The following is a 21093-nucleotide window of genomic DNA, read 5'->3' on the forward strand; positions in this document are numbered from 1 at the left end:
GGTGTCTGACCACATCCTGGGGCGGCGCGCCAGCTGCCAAGGCACGCCCACCACTCAGGCGGCCAGTGCCTCCTACGTGTTGACCAAGCTCCTGGCTCCGGAACCGACAGATTTTGGTTAATGGGCCCCAGGACGCCCCGTGTGCGGGGCATCCCTTCCTGCTGAAGACAGTCAGGACCCCGGGGTTCCGGGCGATGGCTCTGGCTCAGTCCTGCTCCCCAGCTTCCAGCTCCCTGGCCAGGCGTGCCCTTCACTGGCAGAGGTCAAGAGGGCTGACCCTCTGAGCCCACACACTTGCTTGCTCCCAGTTGTCCCCCCAGAGCTGGGACGAAGCAGGAGTCGTCGGGAGGCTGGGCGGGTCCCCCCGGATCTGCCCAAGAACGGAGGTCACCGCCCTGCTCACGCTCCAGGCATCGGGGACTGATGTCACCGCCACCGACCAGGGAAGGTGGAAGACGAATGTCACCCAGCCTACGATCAGAGCTCCGGCACCAGCACAGCCACTTCAGGACACAGAATGCTCGAGCTCACGGCCACGACGTGGCCACTGCAGATAAGCTGGTACTACATAGGAGGCACCTGGTCACCTGTCAGCACCCGTTTTGATCTTTGGTGGACAGATGTATAGACACCATACACCCAACAGCTACAGTGCCAATTTGTCGTAAATTGAGGGTTTGCAGTGAAACCATCCTTAACACGGCCTGCACGCGTGACTAATTACTACTGGTAGCCTGAGGGGCTGACACACCCTCTGTATGAAGAATTTCATTTGCTGGCCAGTCAGGAAAGATGCGGTTTCAAGATCCAGGCCCCCTGGGCCACGCTGCTGGCCGTTTTCTGGCGTTCTGATCTACCCCAGTCGTGATTTCTCCAAAGTTCCTCCCTCCTGTGAATGCAGATTTTGTGCCTCACATTCTTGTGCCTCACGTTCAACAAATAAACGGTTTTTAAAGGGTCCTTATTTTCTAAAGCGCTTCAGATGAGCTGCTGGGGCAAATCCATCCATGTGCTGGAGACCTTTGGGGCACTGGAGACCTTTGGGGCACTGCAGGCCAGGGGCACAGAGGGGGGCTCCACGATCGCTCCCGCCACCCTTTAGAACCCGTTCCAAAGATGCCTTGGGAGCCGACCTTGCGCCACATCTGCAACTGACTTTCCCTGGCTTGGCTGAGGGGAGACATCCTCTCACCTCTGAGGCTCTAGACACTGCACCTTGAGGCTCTTGGTTTTCTGCGGTTCTATTCCCAAGCTCACCTATAATGTTAGAAATCAGCCTTGTAACACCCCTGCCCCCAGCAGCTAAACAACAGAGCCACTGGCTGTATTTGGAGCTGCTCCCTGCTTCCCAGGGGCCACCAGGAACCAGGCCCTGCTGTGTGTGACACGGCACTCAGCAGGCCACCATCTCACATCTAGAATTTTCTCTGCCAGGCCAGGTGCTCCAAACCAACAAGGCTTTTTCTCCCTTACAAATGCCTTCCAAGATTCGCACATTGGTACTCACCGCGTGAAGCCGGCTTTCTTTGTCTGCGAGTCCATCACGCCTTTGACGACCACCGGCCTCTGCTGCCACCTCCCAAGTCCACCTTAGGGACCCCTGGTACTGACCGCAAGTGTCAAGCACCATCCTTAAGGGCCTTACAGAGACCTGGTAAAGTCGGTATGACTATCATTCACCTTGTAAGACAAGAGGATTTAGGCTACAGTTTTCCAAAAGACACCAGCTAGCAAGTAACGGAGAACCAGGACTCAATCTCAGGTAGGTTGGCTCTAGAGCCCTAAAGTGAGTTCAGTAGCGTGCCCCCAAATTCACATGCACCTGGACCCTCAGAATATGACCTTATTTGGAAATGCAGTCTTTGCAGATGCAATTAGTTAGGATGAGGCCACACTGCATTTGGTGGATCCCAAACCCAACGACTGGTGTCCTTACAAGAAGTGAAGAAAGAACACAGACACCAGGGAAGAGCCACGTGGAGACAGAGTGGAGATTGGAGTCATGAGTCAAGGGATGCCGGGGATTGCCGGCAGCCAACAGAAGCCAGGAGAGGGCCCTGGAGCAGAGTCTCCCCAGAGCGTCCCATGGAGAGCACCCCGCCTTTGGTGAGCAGGTTGACCCCAGCAAGTGCAGGCTGGCAGGGCCACACACTGTGGGCGGCAATGTCATCGTCCATACTCACAGGGGACAGGCCAGGGGACACTGAGTAAAGGCCCCAATGTCCATCCAGGAAGAAAGTACACAGTGAGTGTCTCATCGGATAATCACAGCCTTTCTTCCTTGAGGTCAGACACCCTTCCACGTGCCCAGGAACCTCTTAAAAGAGTAAGGGTCAGTCATACGCCACGAGTAAGAAGTGGCCAAGCCAACCCAGGTCCAGGCCCCCCTCCTCCAGCATAGAGGCCCCCGTGGACCAGTTTCTATGATGAAGGTCAGGGTAAGATTTCCTTTGAAGAAATGTTCTGCTTCGTGATGTGTGTGTTTAAAGAACACTACGTTAGGACACAGAGCACATTCTGAGAGCGACATGGGATTTAAGAGGCCATCCAGCCAAAGTCTTGTTCCAGAGATCAGCGAACAGGGGCTGAGAGGAAACAAGGACCCAGCTCATCAGGAGCTCGAACCAGGACCCCCGCTGCCCCCCGCCTCGATCCCCAAGCACTGTCCTTCAACACACACTCCGTCTCAGAAAGAGGACCCCCGGCCCCTCGTGCTCCCACCCCATGTGATCACACAGTCCCCTTCCCTCCTCTCCAAATGCAAGTAACCCTCCCCCTGCTCCAAGGCCAGGACAAAATGCCCAAAACCGGAAAACCAAGCTGCAGCCGGGCTGAAGTACAACCCCGGCTTGCTCTCAGATCTGTCACTTCCTGCAAGAAACGTGGCTGCAGTGAAGGAGGAAAGCCGGGGCCAGAGGCCCCTCTGCCAGTCCCCCCACCCTTTCAAGGAGAACCTGGCCCCTCACACTGACCCAGGACCACCCATCAGGCAGAACAGCAGGCTGCGGCCCAGCACTCCAGCCCCTCCGGTCCAGGAAACTCTTACTGAGCCATCCTGGGGCCTGTCCTCGTGAGTCCCCGACCTGCCTTCCTCTGCGGGCCTTTGGGGGTGAGTCAGGGGCTTGGACAGCAGGCTGCACTCCCATGCGTTCCCTCATTAGAGAGCCGCCCAGGAAATGGGCTCCCAGGCCTCACACCCCCGTGACAACCAGACCCGGGGGGAACGCCAGCGACCCTTCAGGCCACTGCACAAGTAGCTGCGCGTCGGTTTCCTGAGCCAGAGTTTTTGGGGTGTGGGCCCCCCTGGAATTTCCACGCTGAGGGCTCCCAGGGAGGAGCAGGAAGCTTCTCAACTCTGGCTGGGGTTCCTCATTCTAAGGCCCCGGGGGCCAGGCAGGAACACAGAGAGTTCTCAGCTGGTCCAGACCGGATTCCACCCCCCAACCCGCTCGGAAAGGGGGAACCACGATGGGGATGGTGAGCAAAAGAAAAGGAAAGCACCGGTGCTCTGCGGGGCCTGAGTAATCAGAACAAGGAAACCTGCCAGAAGACACATTAGGTCTGTAAGGAAAGAAAGCTGCAGGCGAAGAGCTGTCAGTCACAAGCAAACCCACACCAGCCATGGAGCCCCCTCCTTCCAGAGAAGCCGGTCCCGGGCTCCGCTGCCCCCAGCGCCTCACACACACACCCTCACACACACAGTTACACAACTGGGAAAGCCAAGTCCCCAGGAAAGCTGATACCCGGAGCGGGGGGTGGACCAGATGTCCCGTCTGCACGAAGGAAAGGGCAGGAGGGAGGCCCGCCCGGGCCTGCACGTCATTCCAGGTCTGTCGGCCTCCTCCCTGGCAACCGGAGGACCGGTCCCCGGGAGTCAGGAGCTCCAAGCCATCTGGTCTTCGCCACAAAGACACGCAACTCGGACCAGCTTCGAGGTTCTACTGTGCACACCGGAGCCGGCCCTTCCCTCCTGAAGGGTCTACGCGTGAGGGCGGGGACTCGAGGCTGGCATCCCAGGTTGCTGGGTGACTTGACCAGGCCGCAGGCTGTCCCTCCACCTTCCTCCGGAAAATCAGCCGACGTCCTCCTGAGAAGGAAGGTTCGCCCTCCGACACAGCCACCTTCCTGGGGAAGCCACCAGCAGGAGTGCCGACCACAGACTCTGTGGGGCTGGAAGGACCGGAGAAGTCATCCTCCTGCTTCCTGCCAGATGCAGGCCTCTCGGGTTCGCAGGCAAGAGGCCATCCCGCCTGTGAACAGCTCCCTGGGGAGGGGGGACCCCACCACCTTGTCGGTCAAGGTTTTGTTTCCTCAGCAAGCCGGGTTCTACCTGAGCTACACAGCACACGATTTCCCTTGGCTGGACAAGCCAGTCCCAGCTCTCTCAACCACTGCCCTCCTGGCAGTTGTGGTCCGGAGAGGCAAACACAGCCTTGTCGTTTGAAGGAGGAAGTGGGAAGAGAATCACCAGGCCCCAGAGAAAGCGCAAAACACCCAACTTTGACCCTGTAGCACCCAGGGGTGATGCTCACAGCCTGCCTGCTGACACTTCTCAGCTGCTGCCCGCACAAAGTATCCACCATTGGCTACCACGGGCCAAAGGGATGCTGAGTGCGCATTCCACACGCCGGCATCAGTGCAGAGGACCAGTGCAGAGGGTGTCAGTAAAAGCCCCGGGTCACTTGCCACTGAGGGACAGAGGCTCCCAGATGGGCCCTGTCTGCACCCGGCTTGCCATGGCCACTGGCCCCTCTCGGGGACAAGACTGACGTGAAGTCTCAGTCCCAGACGTTCTGAGTGTCCTCTCCACCTGATGCTTTGAACTTTAGTCTTCAGGTAAGATTTGCTCCCCTTGTAAACCCAGAGATGTCTGGGGGGTGAAATCAGCGTGTATTTTAATAGCCTCTAAAATTACTTTCCAGCTCCTCTGAGAAAAGCATCACCATTAAGTATCCTGGTTCAGATCTGGTCTATCTGTAAAATGCATTCATTTTATTTTTTCTTTTTTAAGGAAAGCCAAGTGTGTGGCTTAGGTTAGAAATGCTTTGGGGAAGAGCGGCCATGCGGGGTTGCCCAGCAGAACTGTAAGATGGCACGTGGGACCGCGGCCAAGGTCACAGGCTCGGGGTGGATTTGCAGTGTGTCCCTTCCAGGACACATCGGTACAATCTCATGGGGTCTATCCACCAGTTCTGAGAAGTATACACAATTATCCCGATTTGGCAGGTGAGAAAACTGAGGCCCAGAGAACTGGAGTTGGCCAGTCTCGTGGCTGATAAATCGTGGGGCTGGAATTGAAAATCGGTTCTGAGGCTTGGAAAGTCCTCCTTGGAAATCACCCGCACTGTGCCTGCAAACTGGTCTCCCATCAGGCTGTCTTCCCCGCACAGGTGGAGAGGGTCCCCACTGTCCCTGGGTTTCTGAGGAAGTGCGGGGGAACACGTCCAGGAGAGGGGCTGAGGTCGGGGCACCCAGCAGCCAGCCAGGCCCCATCAGGGGATGCGGACCTGCCGTGGACCAGTGCCGCTCCCAGGCTGGGGGTCCCACAGCTGCATCCCAACCCAGCTCCTCCGCGACGGCCTCCCACTCACTGCTCAGCTCATCCACACACGCCTGAGATGGAGACCCAGGTCCCCGGCAAGCAGGGAGGTGCCAGCAAACATATTTATCAAGAAACCAAGTCACAGAGTTTTGCGGAACAAAACCATGAGATTTCAGAGCTGGAAGGAGCCTTAGAGGTCACCCAGGGTGACCCCTTCAACTTGCTTAAGGAAACAGGCTCAGAGACGTCACTGACTGGCCGAGTGGCAGCGCTGGGTCACATCGCAGGACTCCAGGATTAGGGCGATTGTCTGTCACATCCCACTTTATCTCCTTGCACAGAAGTTTTTAAGTTTTATTGTTGCGTTTTGTGTACAGGTGGGTAAACTGAGTCACGGAGCAGTGAAGCGGCTTGCCCAAGCTGACACAGTAGGTGGTGGGACCAGGCCTTGAACTCAGGCCTGTATGACACCTCAGGCCATGGCTGTTCCTCCGGATGGACTTTTTATATCCCAGGGATTACACCATGCCCTTCACAACAATCCCTGCGAACCGCTGGAATCTGCCGAGGAGGTGGCTCTCGCCCAGAGGAGCAGTTCTAAATGGACTTGCTGCAAACACTGAAACCTAACAAAATCAGCCTGGTTGGCATCTGGAGGAATAAACAAAACACGGGGACTGGAGGAGGGTTCGCCGACCCGCAGAGGTGGCCCTGGGCGTGCCCGCTGCCCAGAAATCCCTGCCAGGCTCCAGAGCCTTCCCGAGTCTGGGGAATTGGCAGCGGGTTCTGGAAGGCCTCTCTCTGGAGCGACGGGGAAAGGAGGAGGCCCCTGACCTCGGCCGTGGAGACTCAGCCCCCGGAGGGGTGACTGGCACCCATGCTCACCAGGCAGACACGCTGTGCACAAATCAGCGCGCTCAGACCTACCCACACACACAAACCGCACTCGCACCCCAGCCGAGGCCTCCCCCGCCCCCGCCCCCTGTGGCCGCAGCCCCTCTTGCCTCCCCCTCCAGGAGGCCCCAGACCCCTGGGTTGCCTCAGCCCCACCATCACAGGCCTGGCTCCACAGGCGCCGAGCGTGCTGCCCGCCCGACCGCTAACGAGGTCTCGAGAGCAAGTCAGGAGTTTACGACGGCTCCTAATGACCTCCGCTCTCGGGAATGACCGGCTCTGCGGTGACCCGCGTGTGGGCTGATGACACTCTCGGGCTCCTGCTTCGCGCGCCCCAACGGAGGTCTCCCGGGGCCCTGACCGCAGCAGATGGCCTGCCCGGCTGCCTGAGCCGCGTGCAGACCTCATCAGAACGGCCGACAGCGGCGCCTTCCAGTGGGTGGCCCAGCACCGGCCAGCGCTGCCCTGAGCCCACAGGCCCTCGTGCACCAAACCTCTCACCCCTGACACCTGAGGCTCTGCACAATATTGCTTTGGATGAATGAGCACTTCCTCCTTCAGTTTTCCTCCTTCCTCTCTTCCTCCCCCCCTCCTCCTCTCCCTCCCCCTCCTCCTCCCTCTCCCCTCCCTCCTCTCCCTCCTCCTTCTTCTTCTCCCCTCCTCTCCCTCCTCTCCCTCTTCCTCCCCCCTCTCCCCCTCCCCCTCATCCTCGCCCTACCCCAGCCCCTCCTCCCCTTCCTCTTCTCCCCTCCTCCCCCTCTTCCTCCTCTCCCCCTCCTCCCCCTCTTCCTCCTCCTCCCCCTCCCCTCCTCCCCCTCCCCATCCCCTCCCTCTCCTCTTCCTCCCCTTCCCACCTCCTTCCTCCCCTTCCCACCTCCTCTCCCTCCTCTCCCTCCTCCTCCCCTCTCCTTCTCCTCCCCTCCTCTCCCTCCTCCTCCTCCTCCCCCTTCCTCTTCTCCCCTCCTCCCCTTCCTCCTCCCCCTCCTCCCCCCGCCTCCTCCCCCTCCTCCCCCCCGCCTCCTCCCCCTCCCCCTCCCCCTCCTCTCTCCGCTCTCCATCCAAGCCCTTCACTTTAAAATAGGCTCCTGACGCCCCTCATTGCCAATAAGACAAATGTTCCTTTCTTCAGCATGGCATTCAAGGCCCTGAGCTGACTTTGGCCTACGCTGTCAATCTCATTTCTAGATACCCGCCCCCATACGCCTTATAAGCCGTCCACAAAGAGAATCACCACTCCCCCATATACAGATGACGTCATGCCTATGTGTCCTGGTCTCTGAGGGGTCCACCACTTAGAATATTCTTCCTATGTCCATCTTTTTGGTGAGAAACTCCAACCAATCCTTCAGTGGACAGCACAAGGCGCCTCCTGTCTGGAGCTGTCCCGACCCCTCCCCGGGAAGACCTGCTCCCTCGCCTGTGCTCCCATGGCCCCAGTGCTTACCTGTTAACAGGGATTTCAGCGTTGGTGATGTGATCTTATACTTGCCTGTTTGCTCCCCTCTGTCCCCTCCAGACGGTAAGCCTTCTGAAGGTAGGAAGCACACCCCGGTCATCCTGCACGACCACTGGCGTGAGCACTCACTGCTCCTGAGTGTGCACGTGATACAGCCTTCAGTTCCGCCGGCATTTATGACATCTCTAACGCAAATGCGGCGCTGGGTCAACCACTCGCTTCCCTCTCAAGGGCAGGGAACACCATATGGCCTGGCACAGAACTGGTGGGTGCCAGGTCCCGAGAGGCAGAACAGAAGCCCCATGGGGAAGCCCCCACATGAAGCTTTGGCCTCAAGCTGGCTCCAGGAAGAGGGAGGGTGAGGTGCCCTGGTCCTCCTATGAGGTCACCTAGAGACACCCCGCCCCCCGAACACCCCACCCCCGCCTCCACCTCCACCACGTTTGGATGGAGGCCTGATAACGTGGGCCGCTCGCCTCCTCAAGGCAGCTCAGTGCAGGCCTTCTCACTGAGAATGCAGTTGGAAAGGCTGCACACAAAAGGATGGATGGAACTGCCCCTACTAAAAAGCTCCCCTGATGTGCACAGGTAAAAGCTATCTTCTGCCTGAGGTCTGACCTTCCTCGCCAAGGGCAGAGCACCTGCAGAGAGGAGACAGCCGCTCTCTTTGCCTTTGACCGTGGGGACTCCCCTCCTCCCAGGCTCTGGGAAGAAACAATACAAACACTCCTGCCTCTGGATGTCTGTCGATCCCAAAGTCAGCATACGTAGCTTAAAAGTATAAGCAGGGCCATGTCCTCAGCAGAAGCCCAACAATGGTCTGTAGGATCAAATCTGTGCAAGAGCGCACACCTTCTGCGATGGTTAGACTTTTCAAAAGAAAACGCACACGTCATATGCCTGTTTTTAAACGAATGCATGTCAAGAGTAAAGGAGCTGTCACCCTAGAGGCTGGGTGCTCGCTGGCACCTGGCACGCTGTGGGCATCTGAGCCTCCGCATCTCAGAACAAAGGCCAGGCCATGACTCTCTCTAGTCAGCCCCCTCCCTTTCGTGGAAACAGCTGTAGGTGACATGAAGTTAGAGGCTGTCTTTGTAGGCTCAGTTGCCCAGAGCAGACTGCCACACTCCCCCTGCAGCCATGCCCCGCCGGCAGGATCCCTGACTCGGACCCACAGCCGTGCTGGTTGGGTCACCCCTGTAACACACCTGCTCACTCCAGCTGCTGCACCCTCTGGGGCCCCAGCATCCTACCGGCGGGGAAGCTGGAATCAGAAAGACCACCTCCTTCCTCACACCTCAACTCAGCCCTTGAGTCCCCGGGTTTCGGCCGAAGCGAGTCCTAACAGGACGTCGAGTCAGCTGCCAGAACCAACAGATGACCTTCTCTACCTGTGCTGATTTACCCGAATCAGGTTTTGTCAATTTAAGAAGTACTATTTGATACCATATGATCTCACTTATACGTGTAATCTAAAATATGACACAAATGAACGTATCCATGAAACAGAAACAGACTCACAGACACAGAGAACAGACTTGTCATTGCCAAGGGGGAGGGGGTGGGGGAGGGATGGAGTGGGAGTTTGAGATTAGCAGATGCAAACTATTATGTAGAGAATGGATAAACAACAAGGTCCTACTGTATAGCACAGGGAACTGTATTCAATATCCTATGATAAACCATACTGGAAAAGAATATGAAAAAGAACGTATATATATGTACAACTGAGTCACTTTGCTATACAGCAGAAATTAACACAACATTGTAAATCAACTATACTTCAATAAAATAAATTAAAAAAAAAATTTTTTTTAAAGTACTATTTGTTTCGAGTCTTAACTCCTTTCCCAGCCCTCACCTCCTGACACCAGGATGCCTTCCTTGACTTTCTCCCTTAACCTTCATCTCCTCTAGGGAGCCGCCCTGGATGTATCCAGCCCCCGCAGGAGACCCTGACCTCCTACAGGCCTGAGAGTTGGAACCCAGCACTAAAGCAAGAGAACAGGGACTGACAAGCCTGGCTCCGGCCTGCCTCATCTTCCAGGTCCTCAGATCTGTTCAGGACCTGATGGGGAGCTGAGACCACAGGAAGGAACACAGGCCGTCCCTGCCACAGACACAGACCTGGGTCCAAGAGGCCCCAGTGGAGCCTGAAGGGTTTCACGTGTTTATTCCAGGCCCCGATTCTAGCTCTGCGGCCATAGCCACGGAGGTAGGGACTTCCTTCAGCCCTAAAGCCGTCTCCAGAAGCCAGTTGGATTTGCAGTGAAAGACACACCAGTGTGAACTCATTTTCAAAGGGCTCACAAAGAGCAGAGAACAAGTCTGAGGAACTCCCAGAAGGAAACGTCCCGGGGAAAATGCTGACGGAAAGGTTGGAGAAAACAGGAGAGAGAAAACCCCTCTGGTTATCCTGCCTGAATGAGAGAGAGCATCGTTTAGGGAAGCTGGTTCCTAATTTTTCCCCTCTGCCAAAGTACTATTCTGGCATCTCCTTCCAACTCACAGACATCCTTTCAGAATCCGTTGTAAAGGATTCCCCTTAATTCCTGCCCTAAAGAAATACTCCTTTATTCCCCTAAATACCCACAGGCCAGTAAGCATCCATTACCCGCACATAAATCCCTAAGGAGCTGTCAGGACAGCCGGACCTTACACACCCACGGCTCCTCCAGCCGTGAAAGACCAACACCATTTCCTCTCAATCCTCAAATGTGAGCCCTGACCCCAACCCCCAAACCCTCGCAGGTGACATCATCTCTTCTAGGGTCCTTGCTTCCCCTCCCTGACCCACCAAGGAAATCAGGATGAGCAGGACCCAGGATGGTGCCTAAGTAACAGGTGGTACCCACAAACACCTTCAAACTCAGCCTTCCATGAGGACCCCAAGGCCAGGGTGATCCAGAAGCTCCAGACTCCAGGGCTGTCTGAGAACAAGCAGTATGTAACTCAGCAGCCCCTCCCTGAAAAGTCACTATAAACAGCCGCTGCACTATCTCCCTTAGAAAGACCTAGAAGGCTCTGTTTCCTCTCATTCCATCATCACCATTCATCCGTTCATTCCCTCCCTGACTCAGACAGGTCCTGGGCACACATGCCTGTGCCGCCCTCACAGGGCTGGATCTGCCCCCTTTATTCCTAAATGGAGCTCTCACAACCCCCAACGAGCAGAGCCAGAGACCCTGGGAAAGCATCTCAGCCCTCTGCCCCCATCCTTCAAGCTCAGCAGAATCTTCAAGGTGATTTCACCCCCGACCACCATGCCCCGGCCCCGGCTCCCAAATCATTCAACACGCCCCAGCCTCCTGCCAATTTGCTTCAACAAATGTCTATTTGCAAAGAAAACTAAGGTGGCCACTTCTGGACGGGCTGTCGGTGTGATGCAGAGGGAAGCCGGACTGAGGCTTGCCCCCTCTGAACCAGGAAGCTCCCGGTGCCACATTAAGTGGCACTCGAGCCCAGAGAGGCCCACGCAGCAGGGGCAGCTCCGGCACACAGGGGCCCTGCCAGTCCTTGGGCCTGGCAGCCCACCGGCCCGGCTGCAGGGCCAGGTCCTCCGGGGCACGGCGGGAGTGACAGTGCTGGTGACAGGCCGGGCCTCTGACACAGCAAATCTGTAGCTCAAATATTTATTGTATGCGTCTGGCTTTCACACAGAATTTGCAATCTGCCAGTTACCAGTGTTTACCTTGGTAGAAATTCACGGGAAATCTTCGTCTGAACAGGCCCGGAGTTTATTTTACTGCCAGATAAACAACTTTCTTTGATAAATCATCCATGTGACAGTGTTCCTGAAAGACTAAACAAAGATTTCAAGTGCAATCTATAGGGCTTTGAGAAGCCTTCCAAAGCTAATGCATGTTTAATTGGCTGCTCCAAGCAGGCTGGGGCAGGGCGAGGGCCTGACATCTCTTTGGCCATTTGCTCTCCTTTGAAAAATAAATACAGATTGGAGCTTCTGGCTCATTCCTGAAAAACTGGAAGAAGTCTGCCAATACTTAAATGCTCACTTGCTTCTGAATATGGCCTATTTCTTTGGCTCACGGGCGTGCGTATCACAAATATCACAGCTGCTGGAAAAAACGTGAAAACTGCCCCAGAGACAGTGCTTGGGAGAAGGGGACAACACGGAGGACTCTAAAGTCTCTCTTAGACCCAATAAATTATGAGCAGAAAAACTCATATCAGGAATAAGATTTCTAAAAATCACTCAAAAACAAAAGAACAAAGTTCAGTGGGCGTGTCCTAGAATGAGCAAATACTCAATCCAAGCTCTACATATTCTGCGGTCATCATTGTCCGATGACTTCCAGTTTTCACAGTGACTTTAGGGTGTCATTTCACTAAAGCCTGGACTGTCTAACTTCTAGTATTTATAGGGTTGCTTTTTGTTTGGTTTTGGTTTTGTGAACTTCAGCACCTTGAAGCCACATCAACCTTTTAAAGTTTTCCCCAGTGGGGTTTGTAAAAGATTTCTCCAGTTTAATCCTCTACTAACCAGAAATTCATCAGGACATTCCATTCCATTTCCTAACATTTTGTGCCAAGCAAGCTGGTTTTACTAGTGCTTGAATCCCCCTACTGAGGCCAATTTCCATCCTGAAACAATTCTTTCCAATAAAAGAAGAGATAATAATGGTTATGGCTGGAGCAGGCACCATGTTCCAGGAACTGAACATGCTTGACTGACCCAATTCTCCTCCCAACACAGTCACACAGGAATCACCATCCACAGGTGATAGAGACAGGCTCAGAGAGGTTAAGAGACTTTCTCGTGGTCGCTCAGCTTATAAGGATGGGATTTCATCCAAGTCTGTCTGGCCTGAAGCCTATGTTCTTTCTAGTCAACAGCACCGCCTGCCTCTCCACAAAGAAACCAATGATCGCCAAGCTCTTTCCCTGTGTCAGGCACAAACATCAGTCCATTTATACCCGGCAAACTCTGAGAGCACCCAGTGCCCCTTCCCAGAGAGCTTCCTCTCCCATTCCTGGCAGGATGGGAACGTGATGGGCATGAGGGGACATGAAGGAGGAAGGGTGTGCAATCCAGACTGGCTACCCAGCTAAGAGCTCCTGGGAACAAAAATGGTAAGGGATGCAAGGCAGAGAGTGGCCTTGGGCAATCTGATGACTAACTCCTTTATCTGAATCTTATTTTCCTCCATCTGCAAGCTGAGCGCCCTGGATTGGCTGATCTTTGAGGTCCCATCCAGCTCAGCAGATCTTCAGAATGACAAAGGGGTACGGAGGAGCAAGGCAGCACCCGAAGAAATGGGTGAGCAGCCCCCCCTTGTCTCAGCTCATCCTCTACCCCCCTCCTTCTCCACCCACCCCCAGAAAGGCTCCAGGGAACAGAGGTGAACTTGAGGGTAAATCCTTCCCTTGGCTCCCCTTCTCCATGACCGTTTATATACACATCAAATGATAAGGAGGACATGATGCTAAGTGAAATAAGCCAGACACAAAAGGACAAACAGTGCAGGCTTCCACTTACACGCGGTACCTGGAATAGTCAAAGTCTTAGAGACAGAGCGTACAGTGGGAGTTCCTGGGAACTGGGGGGAGGGAGAAGGGCAGTTAGCGTTTGGGTACAGGGTTTCAGTCTGGGGTGAAGAAAAATAACCAAAGATGGATGGTGCCGATGGCGGCACAACAGCGTGAATGCACTTAATGTCACTGAGCTGTACACCTAAAAAGGATTAAAAGGGTACATCTTATGTCATGTATATTTCATCACAATAAGTTTTTTTTAAAAAGGAGGGGAAGGCAGTGAGGCGGGGCCGCTCAACAGGAGAATCACGGGATGGCAGGTTGGAGGGCGCGTCAAAGGGCGCCCAAACCACGCAGTCTGGCAACTGACCGTCCCAAGGAATAACCTCTCCGGAGCTGGACTCATCGACAAAGAGGGAGCAGTCACAATCCCCCCCCACGTGTCTTGGGTCAAAGAAAGCAACGACTCCAGCAGGATGTGAGACAGGGAAGGGCTGGAAACAGGATTCGGCTCGAGAGAGGTGCCAACCGAGAGCCTTGGAGCTGCACACCCTGCTCCTTTAGTGAAGGGCGGCCTCGTCCGCTGGGGACAGAGGGCTGGGCCACCCCGTGCTTGCCCAGACCCCCGGGATGAAGAGCTAGCGAGTCCAGCGGGTGTGCGGGGCCCAGGGCCGGGTTCCTTACACCGGCTCATCTGCTCCACCAAAACTGATGCTGGGTATTAGTGTCACCTCGCAGGGAAACTGAGGCCTGGAGAGGTTCTGAGATTTCCCAGTGTTGCCCGGCGTACGTATAGGGGCAGAGGGAGAAATGAACTCAGCTCCAGGGGTGCCGCCTCCACCCGAGGATCCTGGGTTTCTGGGTCCTTTCTCAGTTCAATATACTTTCTCAGAGCCAAATATGCTAAAGAAAAGCGTTGCTATTGACATTTGCCTTATCTAAGAATCTTCCTGCCAGGTACAGCCAAGAGAGAATTAAATGTGCAGAGAGCGCTCAGCAGAGGGGGAAATTTGGCTCTTTTCCCAGCTTTTCCTCGCGGTGCCTCAACATGGCTTCAGAGTGCAGAGTGGTCCCCATGGGATCTCGGCCCAAACTGCCCGGGGCTTGATTCCCCCGCAGCCAGGCCCCCAGCTCTCCACTGGGAGGCCGTGGAATCGCCACCATGACCCACCCAGCCCACTGGAGGGCTTCAAAGACCCTCAAGGGTTCAGCAGTGGTCTCTGCACAGAACAAGCCACCCCCATCATGGGCGAAGGATGCAGGATGGGCCACAGGCCACGAGCTGGGAGTGGCATTTCCAGGGCACTTAAAGCTCTGACCCGGTGTTTCCTTGAATGTGAAATGCCATACGGCTCCTTCCAACTATTTCCAGATCTGTGGATGGGCTGTGTATTTTACAGACCTTCAGTGACAATAAAAACCAGTTGTTTTCAGCCTACCAACTCCACCCCGGGATTACAGTTCCTTCTTCCATGTCTATTTAATTTTACTTCGACTGAACTAGATTTCTAGATATTAGGGCTTTTCTTTTTTTTTTAATATATACACTCAGTCACCCAAAACAGGGATGCAGTTTCCCTCGAATTTAATAAACAAGTTGCACATACTCATTTGGAAAGAAGTTTTCTCCTTTTATAAAAAAGGAAGGCCAAAACAACAAGGTCCTATTGTATAGCACAGAGAGCTATATTTAATATCCTATAATAAACCATAATGGAAAACAATATTAAAAAATGTATATATATAACTGAATCATTTTGCTGTACAGCCAAAATTAACACAACATTGTAAATCAACTATACTTCATTTAAAAAAAAAAAAGAAAACTGGAAAACAAAATAAAACCAATGCTCTGTTACTTTTTGCTTACAAGGTGCATCTACTGCCAGAATAATATCCTTTGTCTATTCACCGGTTTTCCATAAGTACTAGTGGAATGGGATAATAGTGAAGAAAGAGGATATACAATGGTTAGGTCAAAAAAAGACTACCCGTACAATAAGTTAAAAAGTAAGTCTAAATTATCCCAATTTCCAGTCATCTGGGAACATTTTAATATTAAATAATTTTTACATTGTTTTTCTCACTTAAATACAACCCAATCTTGTGATATAAATGTACTTGTTCCCATTTAACAATTGTGAACATTAAGGAAAGGCATTTCCAGGCACACTGTAGAAAACCTAGGATTTGTACTCAGATGTGTACTTTCTATTATAATATATTTGGATTTAAAAATTCCTATATTATTCACCTTTGTGAATTTTAAGATGATACAACATAAAACCAGGTTGTAGTTACTTTAACAGAAAATAAACTGGAAATTAAACCACTCAAAAAAAAAAAAAAAAAGGCCAATTTCCATCTCCCTACCATGCCCTGTCATTCACACACACGTCCAACGAACATTTATTTTATGCCTACCACGGATAAGACACCATACCAAGGACGATTGAACTACACACAGGCCTTGTTATGTTCATTCTAAGACACAGATTCTCTTCACATTTTAATGTGAAGTATGTTTTCTCTGTGGGCGGGGCATCTCACGTGATGGATGGTGCATCTCGCAATCAATGGGTGTCTTAACGTTAGGTAAAATATGGTATCAGAGACAGATTCTGCTCTCCAGCAGCTTACAGATGTTGCAATTACCGTGCTGGCATCTACCATCTCCTCCTCTGTGGGAGGAAACCCAAGGTTTAGTTTGGAAAGGCTGAGCCTCCTTTATGCAAGAAATCAAACAATGCACCTCCAAACAGCAGCCCAGCCAAAACACCTTGAAAGCAGAGTGAGCCAGAGCGAGAACAAATTAGTGAAGGTCCAGAAACCGCCGAGAATGTTTCTTCTAGGAAATACTCCCAAACGCTAATGGTGAGAGCCAATTTTTTTCTCTTTCCTCTTTGACTCAGTTTAGCGTTGCAATGTACAGTTTTACTCTTTATGAGGAAACATATAAATGGAGGAAAAAAATGCTTCCAGAAGGCAAGGAAAATTTCTGAGGGCCAAGAAATCTTTTTCCACAACCAGGAAATACTGGGCTAAAGAAGTGGCCACCTGAACTCTCAAAAAAAAAGGAGAAGCCAGTACAAGAGGAAGCTCTGAACTGTCTTAGCAGAAGTATATTATTCCACACATTTCTACCAGGAAAGCTTAAGGGTGTTTACAGATCCAGAAGCTAGAGAGAGTGGCCAGAGGCAGGATCCTAACCTCACAGCCGTTATAAATCAGATCCCCCATCACTGGGATAAGCTGAGCTGAAGGAAAGACAGTTATGGGTGCTGAGTTGTTAACAGCAGGATTATTAGTGTGGCAGCTTGCACATAATATATGGACCTGTCGAAGGGAGAACAGCAGCACCGTGTTGTCATGGAGCAGGACAGGCAGAGAGAAAACAAGCAGCAGGGCCGGTCGTCCTCATCGAAGCACAGCAGGCCGCCTGGCCGCCATGTTGAATCCAGAGACTTTGCACCATCTAACTTTTGGCCGTCACACATCTGGTGCTTGATCCAGGCTGATCCAGCTGCATTCCTGAGCATCAGCCCACAGGTGTTTCTACTGAGGCTTTTCCCTGCTGGGGGGGGAATATGTGCTCTGAACTGAGGAGGTACAGTGCAGGGGTGGAGAGAACCAAGCAGACCTGCCTGAGAGTTAAAAATGCACCGCCCGGCGCAGTGGTTAAGAATCCACCTGCCAATGCAGGGGACCAGGGTTCGAGCACTGGTCCGGGAAGATCCCACATGTTGCGGAGCAACTAAGCCCATGCGCCACAACTACTGAGCCTGCGCTCTAGAGCCCGCGAGCCACAACTACTGATCCCGTGCACCTAGAGCCCATGCTCCGCAACAAGAGAAGCCACCGCAATGAAAAGCCCATGCACCGCATAGAAGGGTAGCCCCCGCTCGCCGCAACCAGGAGAAAGCCCGCGCGCAGCAACGAAGACCCAACACGGCCAAAAATAAATAAATAAATAAATTTATTAAAAAAATGCGCCGCCCGGGGAGCCGGTGATGGGCCGGGCAGGCCCAGCTCCACGGGGGCGGCAGGGGTCTAAGGACGCACTGGCAGGAGAGGGCGAGGGTGTGCTGACCCAGAAGGAAAGCACCTCTTGTTCCTGGAGCTCCCAGGGAGCCTTCCAATAACCTGATGTCTTCCCACAGGGGATGTCAGGGCCACTTAAAGCAAAGTTTGATCCCTAGAGTAGGGAGTAAAGCATTCTTTTTCTTCTCTGTTGTGTGTCAGCTTGCCCTGCTGCATTTCTTTGTCTCTTAACTGAATCCCATCAGCGTGGCTGACTACCTCCCTTACTTGAAATGAGCTGAGCTAGGAAACAAGTTTCTCAACAAGGCTGCATTCTCCAGGGTGCCGAGAAGGGCAGAGCTGAGCTCAGCCCCTGCAGAGAGAGAGAGAGAGATGAAAAAAAAATCCTATTTACTGCCTTATGAGACCATGACACACAGAAAACCCATAAAAGTCTCTCCTGCATCCAGATAGAGAAGGCTGGCGTCCAGGACACCCAAGCACGGAGGAGATAAATGCCTCCAGGATGGAGCCCAGCGGCTGTTCATCTTCTCTTAAGGGGGGAAGGCAGTGTGGCAGCGAGTAAAAGAACTCCAGTGGGGCAAGTCAGACGCCTTATTTGTGAAATAAGTGGACTTGATAGGATGACCTGGAGGATCCAGGAGAATTCAAAAGTTCTAGGAACTCAAGGAGATAATCTCCGGGCGCTAATCAGATTGCCCAGGCCCTGACTGGTTATTAAAATAAGATACACCCCTGGCGCCTGCACGTAGGGAGCAGGGAGCCACTGCCGCGGGGAGAGGATGTCCCTCCCCAGGTGGGTTACCTCAGCCCCCTCCAGACCTTTCCCCTTCACCCAAAGGTCAACCTTCACACTCAAATTCTTTCCCAGGGTTTGCTTCTTCAGCCCATGTCTAACGAATGGCTCTAGTTTAACGAGTTGCCACTAAAGCCCCCAACAAATGCAGGTTGGTGGGTTACTGAGAATCTGAGCGGGAAGATGCAAGTTCTCTTCTCACGGCTGCCGAACATCCTTCGCCTGGAGTCTCCACAGCGCCCCCTTCAGGCGGTGAGTTCTATGATGCCACGATTCTCTAGGAAATCACCGATTCGTGTTTGGTCGGGGTGAAGAAATTTCTTTAATGAAATTTTCATCTATTCTAGGTCCGTATTTGAGGACACGATATCTAGCACAGAGCTCTGCACTCAAAAAATGTTGAGTGACCGACTGGACGCGTGGCTCAGTCAATGATTGGACACACAATCTGAGTCGCGTCCTCTGCACACGCAGTCCCGGGAGAAGTCATCTGAACGTAAAACATCAGCTAATATATTACCTTTCAGAGTGGGCTCTAATACGATTCCCTGGATTTGCTGAAACGTCAGGGAGTCGACTTCTAAAAGTGAGTGTGGTGATTTACACTATCGGAAGAGGGTCAGTGAAATCTAAAGGCGGCCCCTGAGTATTAGCCACACTGCCCCCGGCCCCCCGCAAGGAAGGATGCTTCGGGATGACAGCCACACCGGAGCAGATTCTTCCTGCCACCCCCCCCAATCATGCAGCAAAAGGCTTCTCATCAGGACTTCTGAGAGATTTTATTTCTGGCCTTTTTCTCGATGCCCAAATGCCTCTTTGGGAAGGAATCTCACGCTGTTTGCGGAAGGAAAGCTTGTGACCCGGACAGGCTGGGGCCGCGCAGACTCTGCCGCGGAGACCCGCCAGCCTCGCCGGGCGTTGGGCTCCCCTTGATGGAGCAAGGGTGTGAGCCTCAACAGGCAAGTGTCACCGCCGCCAGACGGAAGGGTCATCCGAGTTTGCGAACATTGCTGCAGGTCCCTCTACAATTTATTTGAGTTCATTTAAAATAGCAACCAGAACAAAGGATGTGACTCAAACACAAGCAGCGGAATGCTTGGCAGACGAAATCGTCCCGGAGGTCATTCACCAAGAACCAAGAAGGCAGGGAGAGATACTTAATACAGAAATAGGGCACTAAAAACGTGTGCGTTCTCAAGAAGCTCTCCATGGCAAAGGGTCAGAATTCGCCAATTCCCGCCTTCAGTCACAATGACAAATACCCTGAGACTACACCTGTCACATGTACCATTTCCTTCAGCTTACATGTGTGCACATACACGTGTGCGGCTCTCCAACACGGTACTTCGCCAGCACGAGGCCCTTTCAGGTACTTTATTATGCTTGGTTAGTGAAAACCCAGAGGAGGTAGCCCTGGATGGACATAAAGACTCACGTTACCTACCATCATGCTTTCCCTGGGAAATTTCTGTAAGAAATCCAGCCTCGGGGACACAATGGCCAGAATCGTGAGAACCTGTCCTTGGCAAAGCAGGTCTGGCTGCAGTCACTTCTCAGCATCCATATAAAATAGAGGCAGGCTGGAGGGAGTCGGCCCTTCAAAAGGATGCAGTTCACGTCTACTTTTCCAGAGGACAGCCTCCCAAGGTTTCTGAAGCTCGGTCTTCTGCGGGGCAGACTACCAGGGACTGTCCCTGAAAGGCTCCCTGAGATCAGCCCCCGGGGCCACATCCAGCCCTTCTCCTAGGGCTGCAAGTGCAGATCCAGAATTCCCTTTCAGCCCAGAGTGATTTGCGAAGAAGGGAGGGAAAACCCCTCACTGTGGGATTGTCAGTTTCCTGGCCTGGAAGGACCTGAGAGCCACTGCACCCACTACCCGCCCTCCCCGGCAATGCCCTAAGAGCAAGGATGCTCCCCTCCCAGATCCTGGGCAGAGTGGTGCTGACACCTAGGGGCGGGTGGAAGAAGAGCTGTGCCGAGAGGCCAGCCCAAGCCGCCTGGTTTCCCCCAGCCCCGCTACAGCTCTCCCCAAGCCTGCCTCCCTCCACTCCTCGAGAAGGTCCCCCCAAACCTGCCCAGTGATCCCACACACGGAAGAACAGAAGCCAAGTTTGACTTTCATAAAAACCGGCCGGTTCCCCACCCTATCTGGTCTTCCATCTGCCTGAACAGCAGCCGTCCAGGGAGGATGGAGGGAGAGAATACACATCTCCAAAAAGATGCTCCAACAGGCTCTGCACCAGGGATGCAGACCGGGAGGAACCAAGGATGCCCAACCTCCCGGAGGCGGCCAGGGACGCTTTCTTACCAAACTCGCTGGCACAGAGATGCTCGATTATGGCTTCAGATTTCAGCTCGTTGTCACAGGGAGGACACACCGTCGTGCCTAGGAAGGGCAAGGGGAGAACAGGAGCTGAGTGACTGCGGTGGAACGCAGAGAGGATCCGCCCCTGGGGCCGAGATCAGCCCAGGGACCACGCTGAAAGGAGTTAAAGGTCTTCTGGAATTTCTGATGGGGCAACTTGAGAAAAGACGAGTCCTAGAGACCAAAACAGATGCATAGTTTCTTGAAAATTTGGGGACTAGAGCTGTTGAATATGGTACAACTATTAAAACCAACATGATATGGGGCTGGATGGGGTGGGTCCTATGAGTCATGGCTTGATGGGATGTGGTGGGTCCCTAGGAAAAGCTGACTTGTAACCGAACACTTCTACCCCAGTCGTTTGTCCCCTGTTCTTTCTCCCCTCTCCTTGAAATACCCCCCTCCGATTCCTGCCCCCTTCCTGTTCCCAAACTCCCCACAAGACGGCCGATCCATCTGACCAGCTCTCTAGGAGCCAAGAAAGAAAATCAGCCAGACTCACAAAC

The 21093-nt window shown here is 53.4% G+C and overlaps 1 protein-coding gene across 1 annotated transcript in view; it reads right to left on the bottom strand.

The window, feature by feature from the left end:
- SFRP1 (secreted frizzled related protein 1) overlaps window positions 1–21093 on the bottom strand; it is a 43397-nt gene that overhangs the window by 17043 nt on the left and 5261 nt on the right. Inside the window, exon 2 of the mRNA XM_061177209.1 lies at window positions 20531–20608. Coding sequence (XP_061033192.1) covers window positions 20531–20608 — 78 coding nt within the window. The remainder of the gene's footprint in view (window positions 1–20530; window positions 20609–21093) is intronic.

Source organism: Eubalaena glacialis, chromosome 20 (assembly GCF_028564815.1).
Source record: "Eubalaena glacialis isolate mEubGla1 chromosome 20, mEubGla1.1.hap2.+ XY, whole genome shotgun sequence".
Taxonomy (NCBI): Eukaryota; Metazoa; Chordata; class Mammalia; order Artiodactyla; family Balaenidae; genus Eubalaena; species Eubalaena glacialis.